This window comes from Sinocyclocheilus grahami, unplaced genomic scaffold (genome assembly GCF_001515645.1).
Source record: "Sinocyclocheilus grahami isolate Dianchi unplaced genomic scaffold, SAMN03320097.WGS_v1.1 scaffold2618.1, whole genome shotgun sequence".
In the NCBI taxonomy this organism is placed as follows: domain Eukaryota; kingdom Metazoa; phylum Chordata; class Actinopteri; order Cypriniformes; family Cyprinidae; genus Sinocyclocheilus; species Sinocyclocheilus grahami.
In genome coordinates, this window is record NW_015507797.1 from 16,668 (window position 1) to 34,706 (window position 18,039).

Here is an 18,039-nt window from a genome sequence, read left to right on the forward strand (position 1 = left end):
GTCTCTATAGAAATATGAACTTGTGTCATAAATCTCTGGGTGACTGCTCACTGATAATATCAGTCGTTCCTCCATTTAGAATGAGTGACTCCGGGCGGGCCTGCCGCCACAGCAGCAAGCAGGCTCCTGATTGGTTAACGCGGCGCGAATTGACGCCAAAGTTAAATTTTTTCAACTCGGGCGTCAGACGCGAATTCGCGTCAAACGCGTAAATGCACAAAAAGCACCATTCGCGCGTAACGCGCGAAACGCTCAATTCGCGTAATTCGCGCGAACTAGACGCGCGAATGAGGCGAATTCGCGTCTTCCGCGCCGCGCTAAACGCCTCATTCGCGCCGCGAGACCTCCAGACGCGCGTAAACGCGTCTTTACATTGACTTAACATTGAAATCATTCGCGCCAGACGCTCTATTCGTGTGAGTGTTGAACATACATTAATATTATACTAATAACAAACTGAGGTCATACTATCCCTTACTTTTAGTGACTTTAAAATGCATTGCAATGGCAATCAAAGTAAACTTAAAGTGTGCTAATGGCACAATTGTTGTGTGTTTCTAATGCAATAAATTAATCTTTATAAATAATGGCACAGCTTACTAACACCCCCAGAATACCAGCCAACTCAATTATCCAGAAAACATCAGTGGACATGCACACATTTGAACATTGGTTGAAGGAAACACTGTAGACTGGATTCGACTGGATTCGGTGATAAACTGCGGTTACTTTGTAGTCTTTCTATACTGTTACAAATACTACTATAAGTAAACACTTTTTTTCATCAATGACAGCACAAATTAAAAGGACTTAAAGACTGCGAATCTCCGAAAAGTCTTAATATAGGCACAGTAAGCGTTGCATGGAAATAAACATGAAATGGCCTGTATAGAACACGAAAGTGCGTTAAACTTGAAGCTGTTAAAGTCAGTGGACACAGCATTAAAACCCTCATCCGTCCCTCCAGAACCTATAACAAAAGTGTCCCTCGTGGGTCAAAATTACCCGAAGGCCAAAAATGACACAAATTTTATTTTTTGGTCCAGAAAGCTTATATTGGTCAATTTTCATTAAAAAAAATTTTTTTTTAATGTAGATTTTTATTTTATTCACATTCAATTCTGGATATTTTTATGAAAATGTGCATATTTTTATACATTTTTTCACCAAAAAGAACAAAACAAAGAAAAACACAATTTCTGCATATTTATACTTTAAACATGATCATCCATCAGGACCTATGTCACTAAACACTGATGCCATCTGGTGTGGAAAAATGACATAAAATTGCATTTTATGATTACCGCTACTAGAGGTGCCTATTGAATCCTATGGAGATCCTTAAATGAGACAAACAAGTGAAATATTTAAAACTACACCAACTTGAAGCTTCATTAAGCTTTCAGATATATCTCAAGACTTTCAGATATATATCAAAACATTAAAAAAACTATATTTTGTAAAGAAAAAAAGAAAAGAAATGGATACTGAATTTGAATCCAAACACATGCATATACATACAGATTCATAAATGTGTAATAAATATAAAAGATACATTTAAAAATATAAATAGGATATAAACTCATTGGTCTCCACCCCATCACTCAAATTTAACTGGGTTAAGAAAAAAACTATTCTAAATGACAGTCATTTCCCAGCAGAAACATCATAAATGCAATAATGTGTTTCAATGGGAGTGTGTGTGCCATGTGAGTATTTGTGTGTGTGTGTGTGTATGTGTGTGTGTGCCTGTGTGTGTGGGTATGTGAGTTTTTTGTGCATTGGGGGACATTCTGCAGTATCAGCCATTTGTTTAGGTATGCATCTTTTCTGGATTGTGTCAGATTTTATATAGTAAAAAAAATCGAATAAAAAAAAACTTTCTCTTTTTTTATACTTTATTATGTCTTTCAGTTCAAGCACATTTAATACAGTTATACAAATTAACATTTTCTTTAAAGACATCATATTTTTTTACCAATTATTATTCCTCATTTTTCCTTCTAATATCTCTTGTGATCTCTTTTTTCTTTTGTGATAATACCATCACCAATGCATAAAGAAAAAAAAGTAATAATAATAAGAATTAAATAATAATAATTAGAACAATAACCAATACACTTTTTCATATGAAAAAGTAGAGAGAGAGAGAAAAATAACATCCATATATTTATATCAAACTCTTATAATGACACCTAATTCCTAATAAGTAATTAAAATAATATTATTTAAGACTTATTAAGTATAATATTAATTAAATAAATACAAATGATAAATTAATAAATCAAAAGGGAGGTAGAATTATATAAAGGTAATTAGTATATGTATTTCTTTATTTTATAATGTATACTTTGATTTTAAAGGTGCCCATGTCTTTTCAAAATTTATACTTTTACTCTTAATTTCATATGTTATCCTCTCCATAGAGTGTACTTTAGATAGTAAATCTAACCAATCATTTAAAACTGGGGATTCTTGCCTTCTCCAAAATTTTGTTATTGTTTTAAAAGCTGTAATTCTTAGTATTCTAAATAAATATAACTAATCTTTACTAAGTAGCGTAGGTCCTATTCCCAAAACTATATTTTGTACCTTTATTATATTTGATTTCTTAAAAAATTCTTCCATTACCTGAATTACTTCTGTCCAAATTTTTTATATATATTTAAGTATAAAATATATGAGTATAATGGGCTTTAAGTTCACCACAGCTTCTCCAACATGCTTTTGGAATTATATTTGGAAGATATTTCTGGTGTTATAAAATATCGCATATTGATTTTCCAACCATACTCTTGCCAATATGGAGATTGCGTAGTTCTTACATTTTCTTTTAAACTTTGTTTCCAATCTCATTCTGTTATTTTATTATCTAATTAAATTTCCCATTTTGTCTTTAAGTTCACCACAGCTTCTCCAACATGCAGAAAATAAATGATTATATTTGGAAGATATTTCTGATGTTATAAAATAAATTGGCCCACTTTCTCGTATATAAAAGTATACTTTTAAGTATACTTTAAGTATAACAGTAGTAAACTGAGTACACAACTAGTTTACATCAATGTTTTTAGCTTGTACTGCAACTATACTGAAAGTGAACTTATAGGTATACTGATAGTTTACTAATTAAATACTTGTAGTATAATTTTAGTTCACTTTGAAGTATAGTCTCTAGTTTACTAGTTTTATACTGAAAGTATACTCGTAAGTTTTTTAAAGTGAACTTTACATCATACTTTAAGTATACTATTATGTCCCTATTTAGGTATTAATTTGTATATATTTTGTTATATGAATATCTGAACATACAAAACATCAAAAGAAAGAACAGGGTATCTGCTTATAAACAAAAACATTTTATTCTAGCTTCATGCAGTATTTTTTTAAACAGTTGAATGTGGGTAAGTTTCATAAATAAAAAATAAAGAAATAAACAACATTTTGAACAAAAAGCTGAAAAAAGAATATGAATTGGATTCAGAATGATAATCAAAACGTAGATGGAGTCAATCAACACCCCAAAGCTTGACAGTCAGTATAACCTCTTCATTGGCGACATTTTATTCCATAACGTTACACAGTTTTGATGCTGTTTTATGTCTGATGATCATGTTAGATTACATGTGGAAGTTGTTTCGGTTGTTTCGGTTTCTTCTTCACTTGTGTTTTTTTGGGAAATTCTGTAAAGAAAATGTGTACTAGCGTCCCCTACCGGATAACAATGAAAACACGGATTCTAGGAGCACAAGTAGGCTATAGCTCAAATATATTTAGACTTTTTCTAAGTATAAGTCAAGTATACTTAAATTACATTTTAAGTATATTTCTGAGAAGTACATAAAGCCCATTTCTGAGAAGTACATAAAAAGAAGACTAAAAGTATACTTTCCTATTTTTAGTTTAAAAGAAATACTAATAGCACACTTGAATAAACTTCTTTTGTATAAGTGAAGTCGGCATTACATTAGTTTTATTCTTGTACATGCACTAAAACACAGGCAGTTCCGTTCGTTTGTGGAAGAATGTGAGCGTATACAGAACTGCTTATGTTTCAGTGCCTGTGAAAGGAATAAACCCATCCGTAACATCTCTGCCCATTGTCTCTGCACGCTTCAACTCTCAATGCACTGCACAAATGTTTTGAGGGCTGTCAGAATAATTTTAACAATTTGTTTAATAATTCATAATATTTTGACAGCAAAGGACTGCAGTCCACATTTCCAAGTGCAATGTTGTTGTTGTCCATATGGGACATTAAAGAACCATTAATGGAAAAAAGTGTGTTGGTACAGGTGCATTGGAGTGTGTTGGGGAATATACTAAAGTAATAAACCTTCTGATCAAGTTCATGAATTTCTTTCACCATTTCAAATCCATAAATATATGTTGTTTATATATCTTTACTTTAGTAACTACTTTCTGTATGTGACCTTGGACCACAAAACCAGTCATAAGGGTTGATTTTTGACATTGAGAATTGAATGAATAAATAATCTTTCCATTGATGTATGGTTTGTTAGGATAGGACAATATTTGGCTGAGATACAACTATTTGAAAATCTGGAATCTGAGGTTGCAAAAAATCAAAATATTGAGAAAATCGCCTTTAAAGTTGTCCAAATGAAGTTCTTAGCAATGCATATTACTAATCAAAATTAAGTTTATATATGAAGAGTTCATTTGCAAAAACAGATAACAATTCGATAGAATTGTTAAGATAAGAATTAACAATTCTCAGAAATCATGTTTTTTTCATTGTGCATTCCAAATAATCTCAATCAAACTGCAGTTTGGTTAATTTGACTAGGTTAAAAAATTACTAAAAAACAGCTAACTAACACAATAAAAACATTATAACATTATAAAAAACATGATTTCTGAAAATAAAAATTAAAAACCAGAGTTATCTGTTTTTGCAAAAAAAATATTCATATATTCATAGGAAATTTACAAAATATCTTTATGGAACATGATCTTTACTTAATATCTTACTTATTAACTTTACTTAATTACTTAATGATTTTTTGCATAAAAGAAAAATCAACAATTTTGACCCATACAATGTATTTTACATTGTATTACACCTAGGATGCCTCACCCTCGAGGCATCCTAGGTGTATATGACTTTCTTCTTTCAGACGAATCCAGTCAGAGTTATATTAAAAATTGTCCTCGCTATTCCAAGCTCTATCATTGCAGTCAGAGGGTGTTGCAGTTGAACAGTCCACAAGTTGTCAAATAAAGCGCGCGCATCCATAATAAAACGTGCCTCACATGGCTCTGGGGTGTGAATAAATGCCCCCTGTAGTGAATCCATGCGTTTTTATAAGAAAAATATCCATATGTCAAACGTAATAAACACTTTTCTCTCATTTCCTATATCTGGAATCTGCGGAAGGCGTTCCAGCGGATGATGTAGTACGTCGCCATTGTGTGATTAGTGACGAATGCGGAGAGAGAACAAAACAAAATGCCGGTCACGAATTAGAAGTACAAACTGAGGATTTGCAAAGAAAAATGTTGGAGGATTTCGATATAAACAAAGAGGAGACTGGTTTTCCTTTGCTAAAGTAAGGAAACTTTGCTTCCTTTGCTCCTATAAACAAACTCGCGAGACATCCGCCAGAACGCCTTCCGCATATGACAGATACCGGAAGTGAGAGAAAAGTGTTTATTACGTTTGAAATATGGATTTTTTTCTTACAAAAACGCATGCATTCACTACAGGAGGCCTTTATTCACCCCTCGGAGCCGTGTGAGGCACATTTTGTTATGGATGCGCACGCTTTATTTGACGACTTGTGGACTGTTCAACTGCAACACTCGCTGACTGCAATGATCACTTTCCATAGACTTTCCAATGACTACAATTTTTTATATAACTCCGACTGGATTCGTCTGAAAGAAGAAAGTCATATACACCTAGGATGCTTTGAGGGTAAGTAAAACACAGTCTAATTTAAATTTTTGGGTGAACTAACCCTTTAAGACAGTTTTTTTGGTCCAGGGTCACATATGCGTGTAAAGCTGCTTTGCAACCATGCAAAATTGTGAAAAGCACTATTTGAAGTGTGGTTACATTATTGAAAAGTTAAAGTTCATAACTATACAAAGTACTGCATCATTATGCAGTTAAAAATGTGCCAAATACATAAAAAATGTGCCAAATATGCAACACAGATTCCCAATAGTGTGCACTCTACCAAGTTCAGATGTTTAGCAAAAGTACAGCAAAACCAATTGTTGGTGAATTTCAGAGCTCATGAAAGTATAAGGTGAGGAGAGACTGACTTATCAAGCCCCCTTCACTGAACATATTGTAGCCTATATTTAGGCCAATGTTAAAATTACATTATTAAAATACTTAAGACACGTTTAAGGGGTGAAGGAACAAACAAATATCAATACACAGAATGTGATATTGTCTTTAAATTGTGCCATGGTCTTACGTGAGAACTCATACAGCGGCCTTGTTTACTTAAATGATATGACAACATACAAACAATCCCCAGAGACATGCATTATATGGCCTTCATATAGCTACAGGATCATAAGATGAGTTGCTTCATTCATCCCTCATTGACACTAGTTGATGGGCTGAGTGAGTATTTTTTTATTTTAATTCATTATTAGGAGTGAAAATGATGTGACTGATGTGATTGACTGACAATAATCTCACATTAAATGACAAACACTCATCCAAAACTTAACAAGACTGACAAATAGAGCAGCCCTCTTCCATTCTGTTGATTTATTCATATCTCTGTGGTTCTCTAATATTTTCCAGTTCGTCCGTCCACTCCTACCATCACTCCACAAAATCCTTCATCTGAAAGTGCTGCAGGTAATGACACTGATGTTCAGATCAACAGCACAGTTGTGTGGGTGATATTGCTTTTATACAACACAACAATTTAATAAACAAGAAATTAACAGAGTTATGTGTTGTTACATAATAAGGCCAGTTATTTTACCTGTTTTTCTCTGCTAAAAAACACTTTCTGAACAAACTCATTTAAGGCATAAACATGTTAAAGAGCCCCATGCTGGTCAGACTAGTCTCAGAAGGTCATTGAACTGACTGCGGGGATCTGAGACTAAGATCAGACTGACAGATTGTCTCTCCTTAGTTGTTACAGCATCAGGCCCACAAACTGCTTCTCATTCTCCAGACTCTCTGATTGTGCTGATCTCTGCTGCTACTGCTGCTGCTGGATTTCTGTTGATTGGAGCAGCAGTTGTGATCTTCTGGATCTGCAGGAAAAAAAGTAGAGCAGAAAAAGAGGGCAAGTGTAACATACTGCTAAAATATCCATAATAAATGTTTCTTTTAACATCTGTCATTATTTTTTAAACAGATCAGACCCGTGGAGAAGAAATAGCATACGCTGATCCAACATTCTACAAAAGAAATGCACAAAAAGTGGTAAGACAATACATGTTCGAATTGACACTGTACAAATTACATTGTATCATTGAGAAGGAGGTTATATTTTAGTTTTATATAATCATTTATGTAAAGTTGCAACTTAATGTAAAAAAGGGGGATGTGTAAATTAAAAGTAAAAAAAATGTGAGTTCAAGTTCACATCGTAGAGAGCTGCTTCACGGTCTACATAGACAACTGCCTTATAAGGCAACATCCTCAATCGTCATAGGCAGCAACACAGTTAACAGTCACTCACACTGCTACACAAATAGTCCTTGTCACATGAAGTGCTCATGTGATGAGTGATTGCTTTATCAGCAGATGCATGTGATGCTGCCTTTACATTTGGCCAAAACAAGGCATCTAATAAAGGCTTTCTACTGTACATAACAGCATTTATGCCAGCCTACAGCCTTTAAAATGGACAGTAAGACATCTGACCACTGAACTTAAAAAGAAATAAAATAACTAAATATTCTGTTCAATATATGGCAAAAAAAAACACACATCAGTGGTTGATAGAAATTCACTGTAAGTATGGTGACAATGTTTCAGGTATATTATGGGATTTCAGGTATATTATGGCATACTAGGACCTATACCAAAGAGTATAGAAGACCAAGAGGTGAAACTCAGTAGAACATTCCAATTGCAACAGCAGCCCTGCACTTCTGCCATTTTGGGGTGAAAGCGACTCGGCAGTCCACTAGCTTCTAGCTGCTGCTATGGCAAATATCAACTGCTTTGTTTAAAAAACCGCACATTAAAGCTGAAATACAGCCTGAACAATGACAACAATATCATACAATCACTAGACTAGTGATCATCAAATCCTTTTAACAGTTTATTTTACAGATTTTATTTTAAAGTCTTCCCTTTTTTTCCACAAAACCTTTTGCTCTCTAGAAACCATGTCAGTTTCGGTTGAAAATATTTTAAGTTCAAGTGTTAGCATTATTAAAACTGAATTAATACCAACAAATTAAATTAAATTAATGACAGAAAAATTAGGAATGTTGGACAATAAATATATAATAGGAATATAACAGCTTGACAGTAAACTGTTTTTGCAGTATTGTCTTATATTAATGTCTGTTAAAGGAAGACTGTAAACAAAAAAAAACACACACGTACAGCCACTTTCTCCAAAATTGTTTAATTATTTAGTTATGACAGAGATGCATCATGTTCTAGTCTAGATCATCATGTTTGTAGTGTATTCCAGGGGATTAAAACGTACAATATTTCAGACCTAGTGGAGTAATAGTAAATAATAATATAGTAAGTAACTGTAAATGTGTAAAGTTGCATCATTCCTTAGCCATATAAATCATTATTATGGTTTCTATGGCTAGGACCTGAAGTTCCTACAAGGATTTAAGTTTACTACTAGACTAAAAACAGTTCAAGTTAGCAGGTGCATAAGACAGCGCTACGCCCCCACTTCAAAACACACAATATTTTACACTTTTGTGAATAATTACCTGTCAGGGTCTTTGGGAAAACGATGAAAGGAAATATTTTTACTGTCACACTGATAGTTTTTGCAGTGGATTGCCCAACATTGCGTTCTTTTATTCCACTTTGACCTCTCATTCGTTGTTATACTATCTATTTCTGTATATCTGTGCTGGTAAGTGGCTGTTACCCAAAAAGCATCAGAGTTTCGCCTCTTGGTCTTCTATACTCTTTGCCTATATTATATACTATACTGTATAAATGTGTATTTCATTACATGATACAAAATTAATAGACCCATCTACTTCAATTATTACATATAATGCAATGTCAAACCATTAAAATTTTTCACTGTATATTGCACAGTAACATAAAAAAAAACAAGTAAACCAATTTTACAGTAAAAACACAACACATTATAATAAAAAAAAATATTTAAATTAGAAAAAGTTCAGATTAGATCTTGACACCTCACAATAACTGTAAAAACTGTTCATGTGGCCTCAGGGTGATTCTGCAGAAATAAACCCTGTTGAATGCTTGAGTTTCCTGTAAGACTAAAAGCTGAAGATAGTTCTGCTAATTTGAATGTGAGAAAAAGAGACAGAGATAGCAGAAACACTCAGTCAGGGGTGTGTTTCCCTAAAGCATTTTTAAGCCCTTTATGAAAATTAACCATGGTTTTATTGTAGCAAAAGTGAAGTAACCATGTTATTCATTTATTTATTTATATTGATTACCATTCGTATAACCACAGTTTTACTGCAAATACCATGGTTAAACTACGGTTAGTGTAGTAAAACCATTATCGTCGTTATCAACATAGTTCAACAATTCAGTGTTTCCTGAATCCATAGTTCAAACGAATAGTCGAAAACAGCATCGCAAACTTACGGGTTGGAGCCACGAACAGCTCTCTACCTGTGGTTAGAAGCATATGTACTTGTTAGTAAGACATGTATACATTATGCTCTTGGGCACAATAAGCAAGCTAACATGCAGTACAACCTATATCTTCTATTCCATTTACAGTTTTTTTTTTCAATTGCTAACATCCCTTTGGCCTTTGTCCAATCTGTAGTCACATTTTCAAAACTCTAAACACAATTAGCACAACATCCGTCTGTTGTGACCATACCATTAACACAATTTGTGTTGTTTTCACACAATTTTCAGTCAATTACCATGTTTCTAAAATGCTTACATTTTCTTTTCATACAAACTTACCCAAAACCAAAATCATGGATCTTTTTAGTCTTATTTACAAATGAAACCCAGCATGTCAGAAATGAAGACCTAATGTTCCAAACCGTAAATATAGTATAAAGCTTCTACTTCTGCTACAACAGTAGCTCAAAAGTATTGAAAGAAATCTCTCTATATAAAATATTTTAACAACTGATAAGCATTTTTAAGTAACAGATCACTGAAATATTTAGAAATAGCTGATTCCAGTCTCAGTTGGAGGAATAGTCAGGTGTTGAAGCTCTTTCCATTACATCAACAACATAGAGTAAAAAGACCTCTTTGAATTGGTTTCGTGGATGAACAATTTGAATGTGAGAACAACACAGAATTAGAGAGAGAGAAAAATAATGCCTGGGAGAGGAATAGTTGTAAGAGGTAGAGAAGTAGTTGGATCAGAAAAAGGGAGAAGAGGTAGAGGAGAGGAGTGAGAATGTGTGTTGGACTGTGCATGTTTTATGTTTGTTAGTTTTTTCCCCTTACACATGTGGAACCTATGAAAACTTATTTCTGCCATAGAATATAAAAAATAAAGGGTAATTGCGACTTTATCTCACAATTCTGATAAAGTCGGAATTGCAAGATGTAAACTCCAATAACAGAAGTCTGAATTGTGCGATAAAAAGGTCACAATTACTGTTTTTACTTTTTTATTCTGTGATGGAAACAAGCTTGCATAGTAACCAAAGGCCATGTATGTTGGAATTTTTGTCACTGGCATCAGCTACCATGGGGTCACCATCCACATCCAACCCCCACCCACTGGAAGCAATTTCAATCAAGGTTCCAATTGAATTTCTGCATAGGGGACCATAATTGTTCTATTGTACATTCTACAAAGTAATGACTCATTCAGTTTTAGATTGTATGTTGCCAAGAATGAACACATTCAACACTTAATGTAAAATGGGTTTCAGTTGAAGGTAAACTGAAGGCTAAATTACAAAAACTATGGATTTTTATATTGTCTATTATATGCAGGAAGAACTGACACATGACAAGTAATGCAGTTTTTGTAAAGTCATTAACTGTTAGTATTTTGACAGTCACTGTGCTATGTCTATTTGATAGAAACTAGTGCTAATGTTTTGACCGAATGACTCAATTTTGAATCAGGTTTGCAGTGTTTTAATAGAGTTAGTATATCTAGAAAAAGGTATTCAGCATTTTGAAATCTAGAGTTTATATTTATTTAACAAAATTTGGTTTTGGCCAGAAAATTATGTATGTACATGCATTATGAAAATGTATGATTGGTAAACCCTTGTTAGCAATTGAAAAAAAAAAAACTGTAAATATATATTCATTTCAATCTATATATTTTAGCGTGTAGTATTCTGCAGGTACAAAGTAGAAGCAAACTAATTTTGTTATTTGCTAAGGCCACAATGGCCCTACACAGGTTTATGCCCACATTTCCTCCAAAGTGTGGGCATACTGTGAGGTCTATTGGGGCCCTACATTTTTGCCTAGGACACTACTTAATAGTACCAAACTAACTGTTATTTTTCAGAACCAGCAAATCACACTCACTGCATAGGCATACTTTTGTCCTAGACACTGTGCCCTAGTGTGGCAACACTTTGCCCAGTGTTTCCAAATTATGCCCATACTTTCCCCACACTTTGCCCAGTGGGCCAACAACTGGCCCACTCTGCTTTGTGTAGGCCGGCCCACAGTAAACCCACACTCTGGGTTGATCCACTGGGGTCCCACGTATGGGGCCCATACATGGCCCGCATTTCACACTGGTACTGGGGCCCACAGCAGGCTGCCCACACGGGCTACATTTTCAGCCCGCAGTGGGCCCACATGGACCTCACGTGGGCTTCCACACAGACATGTGCACACATCAACATATATCCCATATAAGAAACCTTTTTTGACAGCAGGAAGGATGTGGCCTCAAAATTAAAGGTGAATGACGCAACGTAATGCTAGCAGGGGTCACTCATAATTCAATAGATAATAATAAACAGTTATTTCTTGCTGAAATTCATAATACATGAAAAAGTTTTGACGCTATATTTTTGTCTATGTTGCTAAGGGTGTTGCACAGTGATAAACAGAACCTTTGGGTGAAGCGGTTATAGCCGTGCTTTATCGTCAATAAAACACAGCTGTTGACCAATCAGAATCAATGACTGGAAGTACCCATTTCATAATGAAACATATTCTGCATCTAAAAACTGAAATACTATCAAATCAATTAGATTTACCTGAACAACTACACAGGCATTATTAGGCTTTCAATTACATTACCATCTATACAAAAGGTGACAAATAGAGATAATTTTGTACTGTAATGTAAACATGGACCATATAACATTTACTGCAGTGAATTCTAAACAAAAGAGATCATCATTCTTGTATTGTAATGAAATTTTACTAAAGAAAACATTGTATAATGCTATCTGTTGTTAGTTTTTTTTAGGTCATTGTTTTATGATTGAGAAAGTGTGCTTGTTGTTTGACAATCTTTGCTAGTGTTATGGAAGATTGGCTTGATTTGAGACGTGCATGAAGTGTTTTGGTAGTTTTAATGCATTTTGAATGTGAAATCAATTGCTGTGCCAAGATGAAAGTTGGTTAGGAGAGCTATGTGAAGAAGTTTGAAAAAGACCTAAGTCTTGAGAAATGTGTCCTAGCAATTATTTAAAAAATGGTAAATGACATAAAAGACGTAATTTTGTATCTATTCAATGTGTTATCAAAATGTGTGATTAAGTATGACATGGATATGAGGTGTTATGCTAGAATCTATGATTGAATTGTGGTTGCTTTTAGTCAGAACATATAAAGAAAACGACACACATACAGCAAGATAATATAACTTCACTTACCTGACCTATCACTTGAAGCAAACATCCGTCCCTTCTTAAAAGTCTGTGTTAAAAGAGCCCACTGCTGAAACATTAGCCTATATCCAGCTTAGGCGTGTTCTCCCTTTATTTTTAATTTGTATATACAGTATACTGTTTGAATGACAGCTTGGTAAATCTGTTGGCGACCAAATATTCAATATCACTACTTGTCATAAGTACTTGGCACATTATCAGCTCAGCTGGAGACGTTCAAACTAATAGCACGTAATTTACGTCTCTATGATGATTGGTTGATATACAAGAAGGGAGGCTAGCCTCCTCTGCAAGGTTTCTTTTCTCAACACTCCTCAGCGCTGAAAGTGAACACTCAATGCTGATTGGCTAATTTTTTTTGTCCCCCGGCCTCCCCCTCCCCTTCTCTATCATTTAGCAGTTGTAATTACATTAGCAGATTCGGCACATTCGCGATAGAAAAGCGGCGCTTTCCAACTTCAGTAACATGGTATGATATTACAACTGTGAAATTACAAACAAAAAATACACATTCTGAGACATTAACTGAAATTAATTGTGAATTTTATTAACATTAATCGTCCTCCTCCCATTTTCACCTCAAAATTTTGGGGTAGCTGTGTCTCCCCCGACGAGCCGCCACTGTGTAAATGTATGATCAGTCTGATGTCATACAGTCACTGGCTGTTTCCTCTCCCTTGTATGTTCACAAAATGAAAATGATGTCATTAATTACTCACCCTAATGTCGTTCCAAACCCGTAATACCTTCGTTCATATTCGGAATACAAATTAAGATATTTTTGATGAAATCCGAGAGCTCTTTGACCCTCCCATAGACAGCAAGTGTACTACCACGATCAAGGTCCAGAAACGTAGCAAGGACATCAGTAAAATAGCTCATGTGACATCAGTGGTTCAACCGTAATTTTACAAAGCTACAAGAATACTGTAGTAAAGAGAGCATGGTCCCTTTAAGCCCATTCACTATGTTTATTCTGTTCTTATTCCTATTGCCTGTTTAGTTACATCAGTCAGAGAATATGCGCTGAGTTATGTGTGTACGTAGAGTCTTTTGTAGAGGTTGCTCGCATGCTCATCGCACGGTCGGGAAAGCTGCCGTTCTGTGCAAGAGCACCGATCAGCGAGAACAGTGACATACAGAATGTGTGTTTATGCCAATTGTACTGTTGGTGAGTGAACGGTGTAACTACGCTGTTCAAGAAGTTAAGTAAACTCTACGGAGAAGATCATCTGGTCGTGGCCCATTCCTCCAACACATCAACATAGGCCAACGCATAAACGAAACTAACTGCACGCACGACAATACTTTTTGTGTGCAAAGAAAACAAAAATAATGACTTTATTCAACAATTCTTCTCCTCATCCAATCTATACTCATCCAGTATATCACAACGCATGCGTGCACTTCCGCTTCTTGTAAACAATGCATGTGCATGCTGACGCATGTCCGTGTTGACGTAGGCAGCAGCGCCATGCGCTGTTTGATAAAATACTTACTTTGGTAGTAAAAATGAATTTGTGTATTATACTAAAACAACTGAAAACATGCTGAAATGTTTTGAAAAAAAGTGCACATTTGATTAACTGTTGTGATATTAATTCTAAGAATTTTGAAAATCTAACACTTGCTAGTGAAAATTGCACCAAAGCAATTAAAAAAACTGTAAACAACTGTACAGACAATCACAAATATAAGTGATAAACTATACACTAACAAAACATGAATGCTGCAAAATGCTCAGCTGAATTTCCTCATAGAAGACAGCAGAACTTAATTTAGCTGAGCATTTTGCAGCATTCATATAGGTGTGTTACACAGTTTATACAGTGTGTAGCCATTTGAAAAGAAAAACTATGGGTTATAATTTAGGTACAAGTGTAAGAGAGAACAGCACAAGTGTGTTATTTCTTAAGTACAAAATAACGGTTCATACTCTTTTCTGGTAAAAACGTTATAGCTCAGGATGTTTCTGACTGAAACAGATACTGTTAAATAGTTCCGCAGGAAACTGTGGACTTCCGGGAAAAAAGAAAAAAAGAAAATCGGTGTTATATTTGAAACAGATGCTTGATGTTATTTCCTCAAGCTGCTATATATTAGTTTAGCATCTCTGTTTGAGATGATGCCACAACTGTACATCATCATGACATTTTATTTTATTATTCGGTTGATTTATGTTAAACCAATAAGCTACACCCTGCTGAAAAAAAATAATGATGGTTTTGCTGGTCTGGCTGATTTATGCCAGTGTGTCATGTTAAGATGATGTTCAGTGTTTTGACCAACTAATGACTTCAGGTTGATTTAAGATTTTTTTCAGCAGAGTAACCAAAAATAAAATAATAATAATAATATGTGAATATTTAAAGAATATTTAATTGAATTTCTTCAGGATACTTCTAAATAAATCGATAAATAAAGAGAAAAAGTGGCATCACTATTAGCTAATACCAATATGCCTATACACATAAACTACACATGTTTATTTTAAAAACCTTTCAATCAGTCCCTTTGCCAATTTTTTCCGATCACAACACAACACAGAGACAGCGACCATAAAGATAATATATGATATTTGCTTAAATTCTGATTCTGCCAAAATATCTCTGCGTTTCACACTGCTTGATCATAACATACTTCTAGAGAGACTGGACTTTCTGGAATGGTCCTCAAATGGTTCAGGTCATACTTAGAAGGGAGAGGTTATTATGTGAGTATAGGAGAGCATAAGTCTAAGTGGACATCCATGACATGCGGAGTCCCTCAAGGCTCAATTCTTGCACCGCTCTTGTTCAGCCTGTATATGCTCCCATTGAGTCAAATAATGAGAAAGAACCAAATTGCCTATCACAGCTATGCAGATGATACCCAGGTTTACCTAGCCTTATCACCAATTGACTACAGCCCCATTGACTCCCTGTGCCAATGCATTGATTAAATTAGCAGTTGGATGTGCCAGAACTTTCGTCAGTTAAACAAGGAGAAAACTGAAGTCATTGCATTTGGAAACAAAGATGAAGTTCTCAAGGTGAATGCATACCTTGACTCTAGGGGGTCAAACAACTAAAAATCAAGTCAAGAATCTTGGTGTGATTCTGGAGACAGACCTTAGTTTCAGTTTTCATGTCAAAGCAGTAAGTAAATCAGCATACTATCCTCTCAACATTGCAATAATTAGATGTTTTGTTTCCAGTCAAGACTTGGAGAAACTTGTTCATGCCTTTATCACCAGCAGGGTGGACTATTGTAATGGTCTCCTCACTGGCCTTCCCAAGAAGAGCATTAGACAGCTGCAGCTCATCCAGAATGCTGCTGCCAGGATTCTGACTAGAACCAGAAAATCTGAGCATATCACTCCAGTCCCAACCCAGTCTCACAGCATTTCGTGACATAGTCATGAAATTTTTATCTATTGATTCATGCTCATGGACACAAATAACCCCTTTAGTGTTTAAATCTTCGCATTTGTAAAACTAGAAATGATTTTATATTTATTTATTTATTTTGGAGCACCTAGCTCCACTCCTTACACTAAACCTAAACCTACCCACTTCTCAATTATATAAAACACAAGCAACACATACGTACGTACAGACACACGTTATTGCAAAAATTGACCACAAACAGTATAAAGTATTACAAACATCTCGTGTTGCATTCAAAATCTTCTGAAGTCATGCGATGTCGTTATATGAACAGAAAAAAAAACCGTGGTGCAGGCACGAAAGTCACTCCCTATTGAAATGCATTAGATTGAAAATCATGCTGAGTGACATGATGTTGTTAATAAATGTCTGATAAATGCCATTATATGTAAAATGACTATCTAATATAATTTTTTTTTTTTACTTTTTAAAAATATGTAGCCATTCAAACCGCTTTAGTTCACTACGCTATAAAAATTCCCTTAATGCCCCCAAAACCAGTGAGCATCTGTCACTTACCAAAAGCGTCATATTGTCTCAAGCCAATAATAGCCATTATTAATGTGTTAACTTTTATTAAACTCCTGAATGTTTTTTATCTGAAACATCAGGTTTGTTTTTCTCCTTTGACTTTTTGTATTGTGTTGTCTTACAGGAATCTGAAATGACGGAAGTGATTTACACATGTTTCTCCACAGAACAATGATCAAACTCTCTTTCAATCTGTTTTCTCAGAAATAATGTATTTACCACAATAACTGCATCTGGATTTTACACTGTTTTACTGTTTGTAATGTGATTTTTTTAATTAATTTTTTTTATTTTGTGGCATTAATAAAAAGTCCTTTTTGAAAAGTTTATTGTACACTATCACACACACACAGAGAGAGAGAGGTATTTTTTTAGCCTGACCTGACAAAATATGTAGTTAAAGAAAATAACCAGTTATTTTATTAGTTTTTCACCAGGCTGTTAGTGTTGTCTCGATTGCGGTTTTTAGATATAGGCTATGCTTTTTAATGATATTATTAAAGCGAGGTAAGTCAGAAATTGGAATTTGCTTGCATGCTAATTGTTCAAGTTGTAACCATGGATTTTGAAAGTGATTATTATTGATCTATTTGGTTAAATGATGCAACTGAGCTGCTAAATAATAATATAGAACATTAGGAGCTGATAATCGTCCTTGCTCTTTAGTTTTTTGTAATGTTCTTAGTGCAATTCTTGGATTCAGATTTTTCCAGTAGAAATTGTTTATTATGCTCTCAAGTGCATTAAACCATTTTTTTGGAAGATTGTATTGGGATCATTGTGAAAAGATAATTTATTATTGATAATACCATCATTTTGATTGTGGCTATTTGTCCAATAATTGATAATGAATGAATTTCAAAAATGTGTGGCCCTTTACTTGAACATTTCCTTGCATCTGCATACCCATAGGTCAGTTAGAGTCTACGTTTTATTTGATTTAGATCCCCTTATATTTACATTCTTATATTTTTTTATCATTTTTATTGCTAGTTGTTTGTTCCTTTTATAATAATTACTAGGGCTGGGTATCGATTCAGATGTTTCGATTCGATTTCGATTTTCAAGCTCTCAATTCGATTCGATT

General features: G+C 34.4%; 1 protein-coding gene across 1 annotated transcript in view; it reads left to right on the forward strand.

The window, feature by feature from the left end:
* The window catches only part of LOC107575403 (uncharacterized), a 21,297-nt gene extending 4,148 nt beyond the window's left edge, over positions 1-17,149 (forward strand). The window contains exons 3-6 of the mRNA XM_016261783.1: positions 6,791-6,847; positions 7,134-7,289; positions 7,362-7,429; positions 17,077-17,149. Of these exons, the coding sequence (XP_016117269.1) occupies positions 6,791-6,847; positions 7,134-7,289; positions 7,362-7,429; positions 17,077-17,127 (332 nt within the window). The 3' untranslated portion in view covers positions 17,128-17,149. The remainder of the gene's footprint in view (positions 1-6,790; positions 6,848-7,133; positions 7,290-7,361; positions 7,430-17,076) is intronic.
* Positions 17,150-18,039: the final 890 nt, after the last annotated feature.